At 33.2% G+C, this 20,829-nt stretch overlaps 1 protein-coding gene across 1 annotated transcript in view; it reads left to right on the top strand.

The window, feature by feature from the left end:
• The first annotated feature begins 1,624 nt into the window (after positions 1 to 1,624).
• LOC132730196 (ero1-like protein) overlaps positions 1,625 to 20,829 on the top strand; it is a 46,681-nt gene continuing 27,476 nt past the window's right edge. Inside the window, exon 1 of the mRNA XM_060716051.1 lies at positions 1,625 to 1,866. Coding sequence (XP_060572034.1) covers positions 1,735 to 1,866 — 132 coding nt within the window. The 5' untranslated portion in view covers positions 1,625 to 1,734. The remainder of the gene's footprint in view (positions 1,867 to 20,829) is intronic.

Raw genomic sequence — 20,829 nt, forward strand, 5'->3', positions numbered from 1 at the left:
GGATTACCCCCCGTTTACATTGAAAATTTCTCTGCTAGTCATATATACCGAAATAAGAAATATAAATGTTATTCTCTTTATAATTAATTCAAATATTTATAATCTTAAAACTTTACGCCAGAAGTTAATAAAAAAGCTGCTTATTTTTACAGCTGACGTTAACAAATTTTGTTGAAAAAAAAATCAGACAGGTGTGTCCGACCGTGGCCGAGCTGTTTATGTTTACTGAATTCAAATCACTTGAACTGAACTGCTATGAATTCGAAAACCTCCAGGTTCTTTTTATTCTTCCGTGTGGAAACCCTATCAAGCTAGTTTCAAAATGTCGATGGTTCTCTGCAGGTGCAACATTTTGCCTGAAATAATGCACCTGAGGTCCTCGCCCTTAGTAAAGCTAATGTATAGAGTGAAAGTTTGAAAACAAACCACAAAAAAGCAGTTATTACCCAGAACATGCAGAACCACAGTTAACTTAGAGGGTAGCTAGCCAACATAAATTCAAGTTAATAGATTTCTATATTTTTTGTGAAAAAATTAGGGATAATATTGAACCTACAGGAAAATATAAGAAATTATTTCAGATATTATGATCAATAAGGTAACATGTTCGTGTTTAACTGAAAAGTAGCTTCCGCAATGTAAACTTTCAAATTAAATGTTATATTGGACATGACACAATGTATTCTAAATAATCAAAAGCAACAGAACATTGCTATGCATCGCAAATGATCTGGTTTTTTTTATCTAGCGCAAGTGATTATTCCATAAAATAGAAATATTTTGCCAAAATTATCCCTGTTGAAAAGACTGCCAAAAATACAACTGCGTCGTATCATATTTTATTTTCAACTGCGTCGTATCATTTCGTAAAAATCATTATTTTCTATGAAAATAAACATCTCTTTTTAATGAAATTTTAGTAAATGATGCAAAATTATATTTCAATTTTTATGGTGAACTCTGAAACGAATATGTAAATGATTTGAAGGAAAAAACAATAGATAAAGCAATATGAACTGCGTCGTATCCACACATTTTCATAAAAATTCTGCTCCGCTTCGAGATGCAAGTTCGCTATAACTTTTGTTTTACAAAATAGTTGCGCAAGCAACATATACCAAACGAAGCGGAAAATAGTGTAGCGTGTTAATACATATATCTGGTTTTCAGTCTGGTTTGCAAACTTACCGGTCTTTGTAATGCCTGTAGTATTATATCAAAGCTACAAAAGTATTTTCTAATAATATATGTCTACAAATTGCAAGTTTGTTTTAAAAGTCTATTAAAATGTTATAATTAACATTTTAAAAGTCACTTTCGCTCACTTTCGTCAAAATTCTCACTTTCGTATTTTAGGCATACCGCTTTTCGACTGGTCCCCAACATACCTCAATCTTTGAGATGTTGATACGGAACCAGATCAAACTTTTTTTTATTTCGCCACGTACTAATATAATATATTATTGCGCGTATTTTCAGTATATCCTCTTCAAAATCAAACTTATTTTATTAAAATATCTTTATTCGAAAGTTTACTTTTATAGTGATGTCTATATTATGGTTTACTAGCTGTAAGGTTAATAAACGTTAGCCAAATTTAGTACTATTTTTTTGTGCCGTCACTTCCTGTTTGGTGTTGTAAGACACCATAACAAACTGAAAGTAACATAAACAGATTGGAGTATATAACTGTGTTACATCAAATCAAATTTGTTATTCGTTTAAATCAGTAAAATGACTAAGATTAGTAAGAAGGAGGTGTTGTTTTTATATGTTTTGGTAACAACTTTACTTGACACCAATGCTTTAAAAAATGGAAATAAAAAAGATACTTCAACAAGTGAGGGACAGGGATGTTTTTGTAAGGTAATCATACATACATGTAAAACTCATCAGTCTCATGTCACAAAGTGATAAAAATGTTCAGTCTGACCGGGACTTGAACCCGGGACCCTCGGTACGGTACTGAGGCACAACTGAATGCCAGACGTTGACATTTTGTTTCACTATTGAGACGTTTCACTTCCAACACGGTTCACACCAAGACGTTTCACTCCCAATTTGTAATTGTATGGACGTTTCACTACCATTTTTTTATGTTTATGATAATTTAGGAAAGTTAACAAATATGTTTTGTCATATAACTCAACTTCACTAATTCCGCGACATCATTTATTTCATGGTAATGGCATATTTTTATGTGACCAGTGTTAAAATTGGTCAGAATTGACATATTTTATTCAAACACCTCAACAACAAAGTTTTTGTGCACAATATTTTTTTTTAATCTATAGATTTTTACGTAAAATAGAACAACATTTTACAAACTCCTGCAAAAAAAACAACAAAAGTCTGTTAAATTTGTGAAACAATCATCATATTTATTTATAATAGATTAAAAAAGATAATAGAATAACATAAAAATGTAAATTTATTAAATATATTATTTTTTGTAAGTATAAAACTATGAATTGATAAATGTGTATAAAATCAATTATTCTTTTAAATTATTACTTTATCAATTTATTAAACAGTAGCCATTAAACAAACTTATGGAATTGTAGTGATAACAGTAATCTTGTCACCTAATTAGTTGTATAAACACAGAGACCATCAACTAACAATTTGACAGCACTATTAAATCAGTTGTATTATGAAACACTGCACTTAGGCATCAACAGTTTACTAATCAGTTGTACATTGGACTATTAAAATTGTTTTTTTTAGAAAACAGTCACATATAAAAAAAGGTCTTGGGAATAAAAACTTCTCCAAAAGTTTTGTATTAAATATATAACAAAAGTAAAATAATATTTAATCAGATAATAAGATATACATAAATTATATTAGATGATCAAATCAAGCAAAATAGCCAAATAATCTTTAACAATTATGATATACAAACTTAAAGTACTGAGACAAAGTGAAAATTTAACCCCTTTAAGTTTTCTAATTTATTTTTATTAAATTTAAGGTATATTTTAGTATATCACAAGTATCAGAATAATTTTGGCATAAACAAGGAGTGAAACGTCTTCAAGACTTTTCACTCCCATTTAGAAGTGAAATGTCTTGGTGTGAACCGTCCCAATAGTGAAACGTCTGTCTATCGGCTCAACTGACTGAGCTATGATCCGACGGCTTACACATTTTCTCCCCGAAATAGTGAACAGTTCAGAACCTTGACGTACTCCCCCACTATATTGAAATTCGTCCTCGAATTTATCATGGCTATAGAGAACAATGTAAAATTGGACTCGCAGCTACATACCATGGTCCCCCATTCAGGTTCTCAAATGTCACAGGGTTAGAAAAATTTGCAACCTGACCGGGACTCGAACCTGATACCCTCAGACTACTGTACCTCAGCTCTATCGACTGAGCTAACAAGCCGATACACATTTTGTCCCAGAAATAATGAACAGTTCTGAACCATGACACTCAAGATCACTAATTTCACGTCATCATTTATTTCACGATAATGGTATACATGTATTTCCATGTGATCAGTCTTAAAATTGGTCAGAATTTTATTCATACATCTTAACAGGAAAGTTTTTGCGCAAAATATTTCAAATCTCTAGATTTTTACTTAAAAGTTACTAAAACAGAACAACATTTTACTCATTTCTGCAAAAAGCAACAGTTGTCCATTAAATTTGTGCATATGGTCTGAAACAGTCATCATTTTTTTAATGTTCTTGTTTGTTGAAAAAAATTAAATTTTTGAGTTTATAAGTTAAGATAGTTTTAATATTTAAAATTGAGCAATATAACATACAGAAATTTTTACTGAAACATGAAAAAACTAAAGAGTATCCGCAATTTAAATGATTACATACTAGTTTCAAAATGGCAAACATATGGTCTATGTCTGGCACATTAAAACTGATTTTGATTGAATATGTTGTTGTATCTTTGTGTCTTAGTACAGAAAATACCTGAATGTAACTGCTTATGAATATTTTTGTACCGTTATTTCATTGTTTGTTTCCTTCTTCTTTCAAAGTGTTAAGTACCGTGAACTAAGAGGAGGACAGTAATACATCCTATTGAGTTAGAGATAAATAACAAAACTTTTTTAAATCTTGGATTTGATCATTTAATTTGCTAGACATGTTTATTAAAATAGTTATTCAATAGATAAATAATGATTTCAGAGGTATATTTATAGTAAATAACTTTGTTTAACAAGTTTTTGCATTCATATTATAAATTGCAATATCAGGCCTTGATGAATTTTTCTAGTGTCACTCAGCATGGAGGGCATCTCTCTTTATAAAATGTACTGGACCTGTATTTTGACAGACACAATTTGTAAAAATCAAACACAAGACTCAGATTTACTGGTCTATATTAGTATAATTGGCTTTATTCAAATATGGTACATATTGTTAAATAATGTTTATAATACATTTCATTCTTTTAATATAGCCTGAATTCTTATTTCATTCAAATTCTAAAACGACCTTTAAACAACAACAGCATGTACAGTTTTTCAAAATATTATTTCTTTATCCACACGTTTTGGTGAACAACACCTTCATCAGGATAATAATAACAAGAGCCATGTCAACATGGCCATCCCCCGCCGAATGTGTTTGCTCATTGGAAGAATGTAATGTAGTAGAGCAGAATAATTCCATTTTAAGAGGTCTTTTGGTAATGAAAACTGATAGCTGAAGTGATTACAGATTTGAAACCTATGTGAATACTGATGGCTGAAAATAACAAAGGGGAATAACTGAAAAATAATGCAGGGTAGGTTATCATTCTTGTGTGCTGCACCCCTCCTCAGTAAAAGCTATCCACCTATGAAGTTTCAAGATGATATCTCAAATACTTTTTAAGATAAGCTGCTGACAAAATAGTATGTAAAAAAATAAAGGGCAATAACTCAAAAATTATATAGGGAAGAGTGATCATTCTTGTGCACAGCATTTCTCCTGAATAAGATCTGTCCACCTATGACATTTCATGTTGACATCTCAAACACTTTTGAGTTATGATCCACTCAGGTGAAAAATTAAGTATGAAAAATAACAAAGGGCAATAACTCAAAAATTATAAAAGGTAGAGTTATCATTCTTGTACACTGCACACCTCCTGATTTAGATCTACATGTATGCACCTATGAAGTTTCATGTTGATATCTCAAAGGCCTTTTGAGTTATGCTCTTGACAAAAATTAATTTTAAAAATTACAAAGGGTAATAACTAAAGAATTATGCAGGGTAGAGTTATCATTCTTGTGCACTGCACTCCTCCTCAATGAGATCCATCCAGCTATGAAGTTTCAAGTTGATACCTCAAATACTTTTTGAGATAAGCTCCCGACAAAATAGTATAAAAAAGAACAAAGGGCAATAACTCAAAAATTGTATAGAGAAGAGTTATCATTCTTGCGCACAGCATTCCTCCTCAATAAGATCTATCCACCTATGACATTTCATGTTGATATCTCAAACACTTTTTGAGTTAGCTCCACTCAGGTGAAAAATTAAGTGAAAAATAACAAAGGGCAATTAATAGAGTTATCATTCTTGTGCACTGCACACCTCCTTAGTGAGACCTATGCACCTATGAAGTTTCATGTTGATATCTCAAAGACTTTTTGAGTTATGCTCTGGACAAAAATTAATTTTGAAAAATAACAAAGGGCAATAACTCAAGAATTATGCAGGGTAGAGTTATCATTCTTGTGCACTGCACTCCTCCTCAATGAGGTCTATCCACCTATAAAGTTTCAAGTTGATCACTCAAATACTTTTTGAGATATGCTCCGGACAGAAATCTCGGACGCAGTTACCTATTGTCCCTCTAGCCACATAATTACTGTCCTGTGAGTGCGGATGGACAGAAGGTCGGACGGACGGACGGAGACTATTACTACTATATCCCCCGCCGCCTTTCCGCCGCGGAAAAATGAAGTAATAATTATAGCGTAATATACATTGGCGGAAAAAAGACGTTATGTTATTCAAAGAACACGTAACATACATGAACATATAAAATAATGTCTACACATAAACGGATTAAAGTAATACAAGGATTTCCTATAGCAAATATATAAAAAACAAAAATAGGAAAAAACAAATTTGTGTCTAGCATGGTATTCAACTTTCAAGATAAAAAGTACACACATTTTATACAGATCAATTTAAAATTTAACCTTAGTATTTAAACCATATGGATAAAGTGTTTTTGTGCCGACATATAGGGGTTACTTTTGTCGGCGGTGTTGGCGTCTGCGGTGTCGGCGGCGTCCTTGTTGGCGTCCCCTTAAGCTTGTCCGGAGCATAAGTCAGTCATTAAAGGTCAGATTGACTTCAAACTTGGTATGCATACTTCTTATAATGACCTGAAGTGCAGTGCACAAGAACCACTACTCTGCATTTCTTATTTCTTGAGTTATTGCCCTTTAATAATTTTCATACTTTATTTTTGTCCAGGCCGTTTCTCCTAAAAGATTAAAGCAATGGACTTAAAACTTCATAGGTTGATAGATCTCATTAAAAAAAGTGCAGTACACAAGAACCTGTACTCTGCATTTCTTATTTTTTGAGTTATTGCCCTTTGTTAATTTTCATACTTTATTTTTGTCAAGGCCATTTCTCCTAAAAGATTAAAGCTATTGACTTAAAACTTCATAGGATGATAGATCTCATTAAAAAGAAGTGCAGTGCACAAGAATCGGTACTCTGCATTTCTTATTTTTTGAGTTATTGCCCTTTGTTAATTTTTAGCTTGACTGGGCCATCCTTAAAAAAATGTTTGTTTGCAGTAACGCGACCGACTCACAAAAATTGCCTTTTTCTTTACTTAGAAAATTTTACCTTTTCATCAAGGCTTTTTTTACTATCAAGCACTAAGAATAGTCGAGCGTTGCTGTCCTACCGACAGCTCTTGTTATACTTTATTTTTGTCCAGGCCATTTCTCCTAAAGTATAAAAGATATGGACATGAAACTTCATAGGATGATAGATCTCGTTAAGAAGAAGTGCAGTACACAAGAACCGGTACTCTACATTTTCTTATTTTTTGAGTTATTGCCCTTTGTTAATTTTCATACTTTATTTTTGTCCAGGCCATTTCTCATAAAGTATTAAAGCTATGGACATGAAACTTCAGAGGATGATAGATCTCATTAAGAAAAAGTGCAGTGCACAAGAACCGGTATGCTGCACTTCTTATTTTTTGAGTTAATGCCCTTTGTTAATTTTTAGCTTGACTTTTTTGTTTTTAAAAAAAAGTAGAGGTATTGTTATAGTCGCGGCGGCGTTGCCGTTGCCGATGCCTTTGCCGTCCGCAAACTTGTACCTGGATCATAGCTTTTTTATTTCTTGGTGTATTGTCTTCATACTTGGCCACAACAACCCTTGGGACAAGACCTTTCAGTAGACCACACTAACCTTGACCTTCATCCATAAATGACCTTGACCTTCAAGGTTAAAAGTCCAATTTTTGCTTGTTCATGCTGTAATTGGCTGTAACTTTGTTATTTTTGAATGGATTGTCTTCAAACTTGAACATAATAATCTTCAAGGATATCCCTTAAAAATAACCAGCCAGACCTTGACCTTCACTCATAAATGAAGTGACTTTGAAGGTCAAATTATTGAAATTTTCATTTTTTTGGCTATTATTGGCTGTAACTTTGTTATTTTTGAATGGATTGTCTTCAAATTTGAACATAATTATCTTCAGGGATATCCCTTAAAAATAACTAGACAGACCTTGACCTTCACTCATAAATGACCTTGACTTTGAAGGTCAAATTATTGAAATATTCATTTTTTTGGCTATTATTTACTGTAACTTTGTTATTTTTGAATGGATTGTCTTGTTCAACTTGAACATAATAATCTTCAAGGATAACTGTTAAAAATATACCGAAAGACCTTGACCATCACTCATTAATGACATTGTCTTTGAAGGTCAAATTATTGAAATTTTCATTGTTTTGGCTGTAACTGACTGTAACTTTGCTATTATTGAAGGGATAAACTTCATATTATAACAGAACATTGTTGTTTATCAAACCCAAATTTGCTTGGGCTCTTTAATGACCTTGACCTTGAAGGTTAAATTACTGAATTTTCTCAGATTTGTGCATTAAATGACCATAATTATATATTTATTGGTGTGTGTGTGTGTATATTTATATTTATACATATAATCATCATCATCATCATCAACAACAACAACAACAACAATGTATATTGCATGTTTCTATTTTTACAATTGCTTGTTTCTATTTTTAGAATTGCGTGATTCTATTTACAGAATTGCTTTTTTCTATTTATAGAATTGCGTGTTTCTATTTTTAGAATTGCGTGTTTCTATTTTTAGGAATTGCGTGTTACTATTTATAGAAATTGCGTGTTTCTATTTTTAGAATTGTGTGTTACTATTTATAGAATTGCGTGTTACTATTTTTAGAATTGCGTGTTACTATTTATAGAATTGCGTGTTACTATTTATAGAATTGCGTGTTACTATTTTTAGAATTGCGTGTTACTATTTATAGAAATTGCTTGTTACTATTTATAGAATTGCGTGTTACTATTTATAGAATTGCGTGTTTCCATTTTTAGCTCGACTATTCGATAAGAATAAGTAGAGCTATTGCAGTCACCCGAGCGTCGGCGTCGGCGTAACCACTTATGTTAAAGTTTTTGTAATAGTTCAAATATTTTCAAAGTCCATTGACATATGGCTTTGAAACTTTGCACACTTGTTCACCATCATGACCCCAACCTGTAGACAGGAGGAGGTAACTCTATCAAGCATTTTGACAGAATTATGCCCCTTTTTCGACTTAGAATTTACGTTAAAGTTTTTGTAATAGTTCAAATATTTTCAAAGTCCATTGACATATGGCTTTGAAACTTTGCACACTTGTTCACACATCATGACCCCAACCTGTAGACAAGAGGAGGTAACTCTATCAAGCATTTTGACAGAATTATGCCCCTTTTTCGACTTAGAATTTACGTTAAAGTTTTTTGTAATAGTTCAAATATTTTTAAAGTCCATTGACATATGGCTTTGAAACTTTGCACACTTGTTCACCATCATGACCCCAACCTGTAGACAAGAGGAGGTAACTCTACCAAGCATTTTGACAGAATTATGCCCCTTTTTCGACTTAGAATTTACGTTAAAGTTTTTGTAATAGTTCAAATATTTTTCAAGTCCATTGACATATGGCTTTGAAACTTTGCACACTTGTTCAACATCATGACCCCAACCTGTAAAAGGAGGAGGTAACTCTATCAAGCATTTTGACAGAATTATGCCCCTTTTTCGACTTAGAATTTATGTTAAAGTTTTTGTAATAGTTCAAATATTTTCAAAGTCCATTGACATATGGCTTTGAAACTTTGCACACTTGTTCACCATCATGACCCCAACCTGTAAACAGGAGGAGGTAACTGTATCAAGCATTTTTTTTACTATCAAGCACTAAGAATAGTCGAGCGTTGCTGTCCTACCGACAGCTCTTGTTAGAATTGCTTGTTACTATTTTTAGAATTGCGTGTTACTATTTATAGAATTGCTTGTTACTATTTTTAGAATTGCGTGTTTCTATTTTTAGAATTGCGTGTTTCTATTTTTAGAATTGCGTGTAACTATTTATAGAATTGCGTGTTACTATTTTTAGAATTGCATGGTACTATTTATAGAATTGCGTGTTACTATTTTTAGAATTGCGTGTTTCTATTTATAGAATTGCTTGTTTCTATTTATAGAATTGCGTGTTTCTATTTTTAGAATTGCGTGTTTCTATTTTTAGAATTGCATGTTACTATTTTTAGAAATTGCTTGTTACTATTTATAGAATTGCATGTTTCTATTTTTAGAATTGTGTGTTTCTATTTTTAGAATTGTTTGTTACTATTTATAGAATTAGGTGTTTCTATTTTTAGAAATTGCGTGTTTCTATTTTTAGAATTGTGTGTTACTATTAATAGAATCTAGTGTTACTGTTTTTAGAATCTAGTGTTACTATTTATAGAATTGTGTGTTACTTTTTATAGAATTGCGTGTTTCTATTTTTAGAATTGCGTGTTACTATTTATAGAATTGTGTGTTATTTTTATAGAATTTCTAGTTACTATTTTAGAATTGCGTGTTTCTATTTTTAGAATTGCGTGTTTCTATTTTTAGAATTGCGTGTAACTATTTATAGAATTGCGTGTTACTATTTTTAGAATAGCGTGTTTCTATTTATAGAATTGCTTGTTTCTATTTTTAGAATTGCGTGTTTCTATTTTTAGAATTGCGTGTTACTATTTATAGAATTGTGTGTTACTTTTCAAGAATTGCGTGTTTCTATTTTTAGAATTGCGTGTTACTATTTATAGAATTGAGTGTTACTATTTTTAGAATTGCATGTTACTATTTTTAGAATTGCGTGTTTCTATTTTTAGAATTGCGTGTTTCTATTTTTAGAATTGCGTGTTACTATTTATAGAATTGCGTGTTACTATTTTTAGAATTGCATGTTACTATTTTTAGAATTGCATGTTTCTATTTTTAGAATTGCGTGTTTCTATTTTTTAGAATTGTGTGTTACTATTAATAGAATTAGGTGTTTCTATTTTTAGAAATTGCATGTTTCTATTTTTAGAATTGCGTGTTACTATTTATAGAATTGCGTGTTACTATTTAAAGAATTGCGTATTTCTATTTATAGAATTGCTTGTTTCTATTTACAGAATTGCGTGTTTCTATTTTTAGAATTGCGTGTTTCGATTTTTAGAAATTGCGTGTTACTATTTATAGAAATTGCGTGTTTCTATTTATAGAATTGCGTGTTTCTATTTTTAAAATTGTGTGTTACTATTTATAGAATTGTGTGTTTCTTTTTTTAGAATTGCGTGTAACTATTTTTAGAATTGCGTGTTACTATTTATAGAATTGCATGTTACTATTTATAGAATTGCATGTTACTTTTTTTAGAATTGCATGTTTCTATTTATAGAATTGCATGTTTCTATTTTTAGAATTGCGTGTTCTTTTTATAGAATTGCTTGTTACTATTTTTAGAATTGCGTTTTTACTATTCATAGAATTGCGTGTTGCTTTTTATAGAATTGCTTATTACTATTTATAGAATTGCGTGTTTCTATTTATAGAATTGAGTGTTTCTATTTATAGAATTTAGTCTTTCTATTTATTGAATTGCGTGTTTCTATTTATAGAATTGCGTGTTTCTATTTATAGAATTGCGTGTTTCTATTCATATTTATATATATATACAAAATATATAAATAAAACTAATGTGACAAGACAGACTAACTTAATTTATAAAAAGGAAACGTTAAGATATGTTCAAACCTTTCTATGTTTGCGTTTAGAAAAAGTAAAAAGTCGAGCGTTGCCCCCACCCAGCGGTGGCTCTTGTTGGTATATGGTATCATCTAAGGGCCCTCTACCAAAGCTGTTCAAATTTTGTCCCTAGTGTCAAAATTGGCCCCGCCCCGGGGGTCATAGGTTTTTCCTTATATGTATATAGTAAACTCTAAAAAATCTTCTTCTCTGATTTGGCAAAGGCTACAGATTAGATATTTGGCATGAAACATTGTGTAGTAGACCTCTATCAAGATTGTTCAAATAATGGCCCACGGGTCAAAATTGGCCCCGCCCTCGGGGGTCATTGATTTTCATTATATACATATAGTGAAAACTTGAAAAATCTTCTGGTCTGAAAGTAAATGGCCTAGAGCTTTGATATTTGGTCTATGGTATCATCTATAGGTCCAAAACCAAAATTATTCAAATTTTGTTCCTAGAATTAAAATCGGCCCGCCCTGGGGGTCATAGGTTTTTAACCAGGTTTTTCCGAAGGAAAAATCTGGTTATTAGATTGAGGTATGTCGGCGGGCGGACGGGCGGGCAGGCGTTAACAATTTCTTCTGTGCGCAACTCCTTCTACATTTCTAAACGGATTTTGACCAAACTTTCACAGAAGCTTTGTCATCAAGTGCCCTGGCGCATATTGTCGGGGTTTTGCGATTGGATAATATTTGACCTAATAATGGCCCTTTGTTTCTTTTCCTTATATAGAATATATAGTGAACAATTTCTTCTGTGCTGAACTCCTCCTACATTTCTCAACGGATTTTGACCAAACTTTCACAGAAGCTTTGTAAGCAAGTGCCCTGGCGCATATTGTCGGGGTTTTGTGATTGGATAATATTTGACCTAATTATGGCCCTTTGTTTTTTTTCCTTATACAGAATTATCAATATATAGTGAAAAATTTCTTCTGTGCGCAACTCCTCCTACATTTCTCAACGGATTTTGACCAAACTTTCACAGAAGCTTTGTCATCAAGTGCCCTGGGGCATATTGTCGGGGTTTTGCGATTGGGTAATATTTGACCTAATTATGGCCCTTTGTTTCTTTTCCTTATATAGAATATATAGTGAACAACTTCTTCTGTAGCAATTTCTCCTACATTATTCATGTTTTACATTGCTTGTTGCTTGTATTTGTATTTCAAATACAACATATTTATCTACAATGGTGATAATTGAAAACCTGGTTTCATGGCTTGTTCCTTATATGTATATTGTAAAACCCCAAAAAAATCTCAAAGTGACAGAGTGAGCTTTTGTGATCGCTTTTTGTCCGGCGTCCATAAACTTTTACTTTAAATGACATCTCCTCATTAACCGCTGAGCCAATTTCATCTAAACTTCACGGGAATGTTCCTTTGGTGGTCACCTTTAAAAATTGTTCAAAGAATTTAATTCCATGCAGAACTCTGGTTGCCATGGCAACTGATAGAAAAAACTTAAAATATCTTCTTTTAAAAAAACCCAAAAAGGAAGAGCTTAGATATTTAGCATGAAACATCTTCTAGTGAATGTCTATCACGTTTGTTCAAATAAAAGCCCTGGGGTCAAAATTGGCCCCGCCCCAGGGATGTCATTGATTTTCCTATATGCATATACAGTCTAACTTGCCCATGCGACCACGTGTATTAAGCGACTTTTGTCTTAAACGACCACTTTACATTCCCCCCGATCATTTTCTCTCTATATCTTTAATGTATTAAGCGACTTTTGCTCAACGCGACCAGCGACCGCTAATTAGTCACCTAATTGAGATCAATCATTTCATTAAACGACCACTTTTACCTGTCAAGTAATTGTTATTTTACAGGACGCCACCTCGTAATGTCACAAGTGTCAACAATCAAAACACAACAAATAAACGTGTGAAAAACTCTATTTCCCAAACCGTTTTAGCGTATGCAGATGAAGTTAAGTATACCCGTGACGTGTATTATCCAATAATAGCGGATAAACAATGCAACGCTCCGCCCCTACTGAGATGGTGTATACTCTTCGCTTGTTGACATTTAGACTGCATTGAATTGACCTTGAACTTGATCAGCAATTAAATTTATCGTAACAGTTAGATGTAGATTGTTTATTTCAAATGAAAAAATGCACAACAGGAAACTTCTTCACTAATAGGGTTTTCGTGTTGGAGACAAGGAAAAACTACGGAGAAGTTAAAAAATTCTGGAAAAAATGTCAAACATGTACATAATTTGTCAATAAATATCAGAAAGTTATTTTTTAAATTTACATCCATTAAGATTATCGGAGCGTACTAATTATTCAACATTTATATAAAAATGAAGTTGAAAAACATTCCCACTTCATAAGAAAGATGTCATTTATAAATTTAGACTTTTATATCATGCTGAATGTCTTAAGAGACCGTTTCATTAAGCGACCGTTTTGGGTGTTTCCCTTGCGCGGTCGCTTAATACAAGTTTGACTGTAGTAAAAACTTAAAAAATCTTCTTTTAAAGAACCCAAAGAGCTAGAGCTAAGATATTTAGCATGAAACATCTTCTAATGGGTGTCTACCAAGTTTGTTCAAATAAAAGCCCTGGGGTCAAAATTGGCCCGGCCCAAGGGGGTCATTGATTTTCCCTATATGCATATAATAAAAACTTATAAAATCTTCTTTTAAAGAACCCAAAAAGGTAGAGCTTAGATATTTGGCATGAAACATCTTCTAGTGAATGTCTATCACGTTTGTTCAAATAAGAGCCCTGGGGTTAAAATTTGCCCTGCCCCGGATATTGATTGTCCTTATATGTGTATAGCAAAAACTTTTTAAAAAAATCTTCTTTGAAAAATAAACAAATAGCTAGAGTTTTTTTACTAAGCATGAAACATCTTCTAGTGAGTGTCTACAAAGTTTGTTCATATAAAAGCCCTTGGGTCAAAATTGGCCCCGCCCCGGGGGTCATTGATTTTTCCTATATGCATATAGTAAAAACTTAAAAAATATTCTTTTAAAGAACCCAAAGAGCTAGAGCTAAGATATTTAGCATGAAACATCTTCTAATGGGTGTCTACCAAGTTTGTTCAAATAAAAGCCCTGGGGTCAAAATTGGCCCGGCCCAAGGGGGTCATTGATTTCCCCTATATGCATATAGTAAAAACAGGGTTCCCACGGTCAGGGAAAAGTCAGGGAAAAATGATTTTTTTTCAAGGTCAGGGAAAAGTCAGGGAATTTTGAAATTGGTCAGGGAAATATGAAGAATAAGCAAAAGTCAGGGAAAAGTAAGGGAATTTTGTAAGAGAATGTTGGCCAATCTGTAGGAAGCAAAATCAGTCTAGGCTAAGGCAGTTTCTTTCATTATTTTAGGTATCTTTATATTTATTTATCATTATGAGCATCTTTTTTATTCTTGTAAATATCTTACTCTAAAAAATATGCTTATGTCTAAAAAATTTCAAAATCTTTTGTCATTTAAAGTAACTTTAACTTTATACTGAAGTTAAAAAATCTCTAAAAACGGTCAGTCCAAATTTTGCAAAATTTGGCAGGATTGTTCCTTTGGTAACGGGCTTCCAAATTTGTTAAAAGAATTTGATTCCATGCAAGAATCTGGTTGTTATGGAAACAAAAAGAAATTATAAGAAAAAAAAAAACATTTAAAAAATGTCAAAAATGTTAAAATACCCTCAAGTCCTAGAGCTTAGATATTTTGCAGAAGGCATCATCTATTGGACCTCTAACAATTGACCCTTTCTTTGGATCATTGATTTTCATTTTGCACATATAGTAAAAACTTAAAATATCTTACTGTCTGAAGGTACAAGGCCTACAGCTTTGATATTTGGTATACATGTATAAAAAAGTTGCTCAAATTTTGCCCATAGTGTCAAAATTGGCCTGCCAAAAGGGTTATAGATTTTCCATATATGTTTTACATTTAGTTAAAATTAAAAAAAAATATTCTCTGAATATACAAAGGCTATAGGTTTGATATCTAGCATAAAAATGTGTGTAATAGACCTATACCAAGATTGTTAAAATTATAGCCCAGGGGTCAAAATTGCCCCCACCCCAGGGATTCATTGATTTTTGTGTCGCCTCTACAGAGTAGTGGCGATATATAGGGATCATTTCTCCGTCGTCTGTCTATCTGTCCATCTGTCTGTCTGTCACAAAACTTGTCCGGACTACTCCTCATAAACTATTGGTGTTATTGCATCCAAACTTTACAGGAATGATCAGTACCAAGTCTAGTTGTGCATATCGTCAGCATTTTCGGGTCCATTGATTTTTGTCAGAGTTATGGCCCTTTAATAATTTTTAATTTTAAAGTTTGTCCGGACTACTTCTCTTATACCACTAATGCAATTTCAATGAAACTTTACAGGGTTGATCTGTAGCTCAAGTCCTTGCGCATATTGCACGGGTTTTCCGGTTGAATGATTTTTGGCCGAGTTATGGCCCTTTGATAAAAATGTGTTTTTTTTCTGTGTGTTGCCAGATACACAAAAGCTTGTCCGGACTACTCCTCATAAACTACTGGTGCAATTTCATCCAAACTTTACAGGAATGATCAGTACCAAGTCTAGTTGTGCATATTGTCAGCATTTTCTGGTTCAATGATTTTTAGCTCACCTGTCACAAAGTGACAGGGTGAGCTTTTGTGATCGCTTTTCGTCCGGCGTCCGTCCGTCGTCCGTCCGTCCGTCCGTAAATTTTTACTTTAAATGACATCTCCTCATAAACCACTAAGCCAATTTCATCCAAACTTCACAGGAATGTTCCTTTGGTGGTCACCTTTAAAAATTGTTCAAAGAATTTAATTCCATGCAAAACTCTGGTTGCCATGGCAATCGGAAGAAAAAACTTTAAATATCTTCTTTTAAAAAACCATAAGACTTAGAGCTTAGATATTTGGCATGAAACATCTTATAGTGAGTGTCTACCAAGTTTGTTCAAATAAAAGCCCTGGGGTCAAAATTGGCCCCGCCCCGGGGGGTCATTGATTTTCCCTATATGCATATAGTAAAAACTTAAAAAATCTTCTTTTAAAGAACCCAAAGAGCTAGAGCTAAGATATTTAGCATGAAACATGTTGTAATGGGTGTCTACCAAGTTTGTTCAAATAAAAGCCCTGGGATGAAAATTGGCCCCGCCCCGGGGGTCATTGATTTTCCCTATATGCATATAGTAAAAACTTAAAAAATCTTCTTTTAAAGAACTCAAAGAGCTAGAGCTTAGATATTTGGCATGAAACATCTTCTAGTGAGTGTCTACCAAGTTTGTTCAAATAAAAGCCCTGGGGTCAAAATTGGCCCCGCCCCGGGGGGTCATTGATTTTCCCTATATGCATATAGTAAAAACTTAAAAAATCTTCTTTTAAAGAACCCAAAGAGCTAGAGCTAAGATATTTAGCATGAAACATGTTCTAATGGGTGTCTACCAAGTTTGTTCAAATAAAAGCCTGGGTGAAAATTGGCCCTGCCCCGGGGGTCATTGATTTTCCTTATATGCATATTGTAAAAACTTAAAAAATCTTCTTTTAAAGAACTCAAAGAGCTAGAGCTTAGATATTTGGCATGAAAACATCTTCTAGTGTGTGTCTACCAAGTTTGTTCAAATAAAAGCCCTGGGGTCAAAATTGGCCCCGCCCCGGGGGGTCATTGATTTTCCCTATATGCATATAGTAAAAACTTAAAAAATCTTCTTTTAAAAACCCAAAGAGCTAGAGCTAAGATATTTAGCATGAAACATGTTCTAATGGGTGTCTACCAAGTTTGTTCAAATAAAAGCCCTGGGGTGAAAATTGGCCCCGCCCCGGGGGTCATTGATTTTCCCTATATGCATATAGTAAAAACTTAAAAAATCTTCTTTTAAAGAACTCAAAGAGCTATGGCTAAGATATTGAGCATCAAACATGTTCTAATAGGTGTCTACCAAGTTTGTTCAAATACAAGCCCAGGGGTCAAAATTGGCCCCGCCCCGGGGGTTTTAGTTTTTTTTTAGATGTGTTTAGCAAAAACTTTAAATCTTCTTTGAAAAAACCCAAATAGCTAGAGTTTAGATATTAAGCATGAAACATCTTCTAGTAAGTGTCTACAAAGTTTGTTCAAATAAAAGCCCTGGGGTCAAAACTGGCCCGCCCCAGGGGTGTCATTGTTTTTAACTATATGTGTATAGTAAAAACTTAAAAAAAATCTTCTTTTAAAAGCCCAATGAGCTAGAGCTTAAATGTTTAGCATGAAACATCTTCTTATGGGTGTCTACCAAGTTTGTGCAAATAAAAGCCCTTGGGTTAAATTGGCTCAGCAACGTTGGGGGGGGGGGGGGTTGAGGGGGGGGGGCCTATATACAGGTGAGCGACCTCAGGGCCATCATGGCCCTCTTGTTGTTTGAGTTATGGCCCTTTAATGATTTTTATTTTTAAAGTTTGTCCGGACTACTTCTCTTATACCACTAATGCAATTTCAATGGAACTTTACAGGATTGATCTGTAGCTCAAGTCCTTGCGCATATTGCACGGGTTTTCCGGTTGAATGATTTTTGGCCGAGTTATGGCCCTTTGATAAAAATGTGTTTTTTTTCTGTGTGTTGCCAGATACGCAAAAGCTTGTCCGGACTACTCCTCATAAACTACTGGTGCAATTTTATCCAAACTTTACAGGAATTATCAGTACCAAGTCTAGTTGTGCACTGTCCGTCTGGCTGTCCGTCTGTCACAAAATTTGTCCCAACATGAAATTGGCCATCATGAGGCGACACATGTGATTACTGATCGCTCTTGTCATTATGTATATATAATAAAAAAAGATCTTATTTTAAATTTTCACTATCTAAGAAATTGGTAATGCTTAATTGAAAAGATAGCATTTAAGAGAAAAAAATGTAACTGTATTTCAAAGTTTAAAACAGCAATGTACAGTAAATACCTATCAATTATTGCACTCTGTATGGCCTTTCTATCTTAACATTAGACACATCTGCACATTTATTTTCATATGTCTTGTGCTGAAATATGACCTTGACCCCAAAATTCACTAGACACAACTGCATTATGGCAAAGTTCAATTGTATAGAACCAAACAAAATCTACTCTGTTATATTGATGCAGTGACATAGCATTTTTCACAAATGCAATATTTTATATCTTGGCCCCTCCCCATACAAAGCAGTGTAATCAATGAATGATTGACTAAAATAGGCATGCATTATTTACTTGAGTAAATGTTAGTTATCAATTAAAAACTTTTGTTTTAACAAGAAATCATAAGACAAATTATGAAGTGGCTTCATGTAAAGCAAAATGTAGGCAAAGCTAATAATACTAATATTTGGCAGAAATTATACAAAACTAGCTATGATAGTTAGTATCTCAAAGTTTTTTAAACTGCTTTATATGCTCAAGAATGAAACGTATTTGAGCATGACATAATTATGTTATCAAATACTTTTCCTTTTTGATAAATATACTCATGCTAATTAAAGGAGTAGCTATTGACAATTGTTGCTTATATTCATATACATGTATTCTGTATCAGAAATAATTTAAAATAACGAAAGGGAGAAAAGAAATTGGCTAATATTGGGAAGAGGAGACCAGCATATAAAAAAATATGTTTAATGCGTTAAAGATTGTGAAAACTTGACGCTGTTGTTGGTCAGGGAAAAATGGTCTTGGTCAGGGAAAAGTCATGGAAAAGTCAGGGAATTTTGATTTCTCTTCTTTGTGGGAACCCTGAAAGACTTATAAAATCTTCTTTTAAAAAACCCAAAAAAGGTAGAGCTTAGATATTTGGCATGAAACATCTTCTAGTGAATGTCTATCACGTTTGTTCAAATAAGAGCCCTGGGGTCAAAATTTGCCCTGCCCCGGCGGTCATTGATTTTCCTTATATGTGTATAGCAAAAACTTTAAAAAAATAATCTACTTTGAAAAATAACTAAATAGCTAGAGTTTTGTTACTATGCATGAAACATCTTCTAGTGAGTGTCTACAAAGTTTGTTCATATAAAAGCCCTTGGGTCAAAATTGGCCTCGCCCCGGGGGTCATTGATTTTATTTATGTGTATAGCTAAAACTTAAAAAAACTTCTTTGAAAAAACCCAAATAGCTAGAGTTAAGATATTAAGCATGAAACATCTTCCAGTTAGTGTCTTCAAAGTTTGTTCAAATAAAAGCCCTAGGGTCAAAATTGGCCCTGCCCCGGGGGACATTATATATGTGTATAGCAAAAACATAAAAATCTGATTTAAAAATTTTTTAACCCAAATAGCTAGAGTTTAGATATTAAGCATGAAACATCTTCTAGTGAGTGTCAAATGGGGTCAAAACTGGCCCCGCCCTAGGGGTGTCATTGCTTTTAACTATATGTGTATAGATAAATCTTAAAAAATCTTTTTTTTTAAAACTCAACGAGCCAAACCTTTTTCACTGGAATGCTGTATGTGTCCTTCATCAAGTCAGACAATTATATATCCAAATCCAAAAAGGTTAAGACTGAATAATTTCAGTGCCTTGAACATTGTATGAAAATGGTTTGTGTTAACATTGAAAAGTTTTAAGGGCTTTGAACTTAAAATGAAAAAAATAATTAATGCACCATCTGAAATTTTGGCTGCATGCGGGGGCATCTGTGGCATGATGACACATTTCTAGTTTGATTTTTTCACTAGATACTATGTAGAAATTTTGTGAATGCAACTCCTCTTAAACCGGATGGCAGATTTTGATTAAACTTCCAGGGATGAACAACCTTAATGTGTAGATGGTAGTAAAGGAAGGAATTTTTGCTGCGACCAAATTTAACAGAATTATGGCCCTTTGTTGATTTTTTCACTAGATACTATGTAGAAATTTTGTGAACGCAACTCCTCTTAAACCGGATGGCAGATTTTAATTAAACTTCCAGGGATGAACAACCTTAATGTGTAGATGGTAATAAAGGAAGGAATTTTTGCTGCGACCAAATTTAACAGAATTATGGCCCTTTGTTGATTTTTTCACTATATACCATATAGAAATTTTGTGAACTTAACTCCTCTTAAACCGGATGGCAGGTTTTGCTTAAACTTCCAGGGATGAACAACCTTAATGTGTAGATGGTAGTAAAGGAAGGGATTTTTGCTGCGACCAAACTTAACAGAATTATGGCCCTTTGTTGATTTTTTCACTATATACCATATAGAAATTTTGTGAATGCAACTCCTCTTAAACTGGTTGGCAGATTTTGCTTTAACTTCCAGGGATGAACAACCTTAATGTGTAGATGGTAGTTAAGGAAGGAATTTTTTGCTGCAACCAAATTTAACAGAATTATGGCCCTTTGTTGATTTTTTCACTATATACCATATATATGTTGTCAGTGGGGGCATCCGTGTCCTTTGGACAGTCAGTTCTAGTTACAACTATTTCACAGAAATGATCACCATATTGTATTCTACAAGTAAGTAGACAGATCTAATTGAGTAGAAGTGCAGTGCAAAGAACAGTAACTCTGCATTGCCTAA

Source organism: Ruditapes philippinarum, unplaced genomic scaffold, assembly GCF_026571515.1.
Source record: "Ruditapes philippinarum isolate M1 unplaced genomic scaffold, ASM2657151v2 ctg4602_1_1_1_1, whole genome shotgun sequence".
Classification (NCBI taxonomy): domain Eukaryota; kingdom Metazoa; phylum Mollusca; class Bivalvia; order Venerida; family Veneridae; genus Ruditapes; species Ruditapes philippinarum.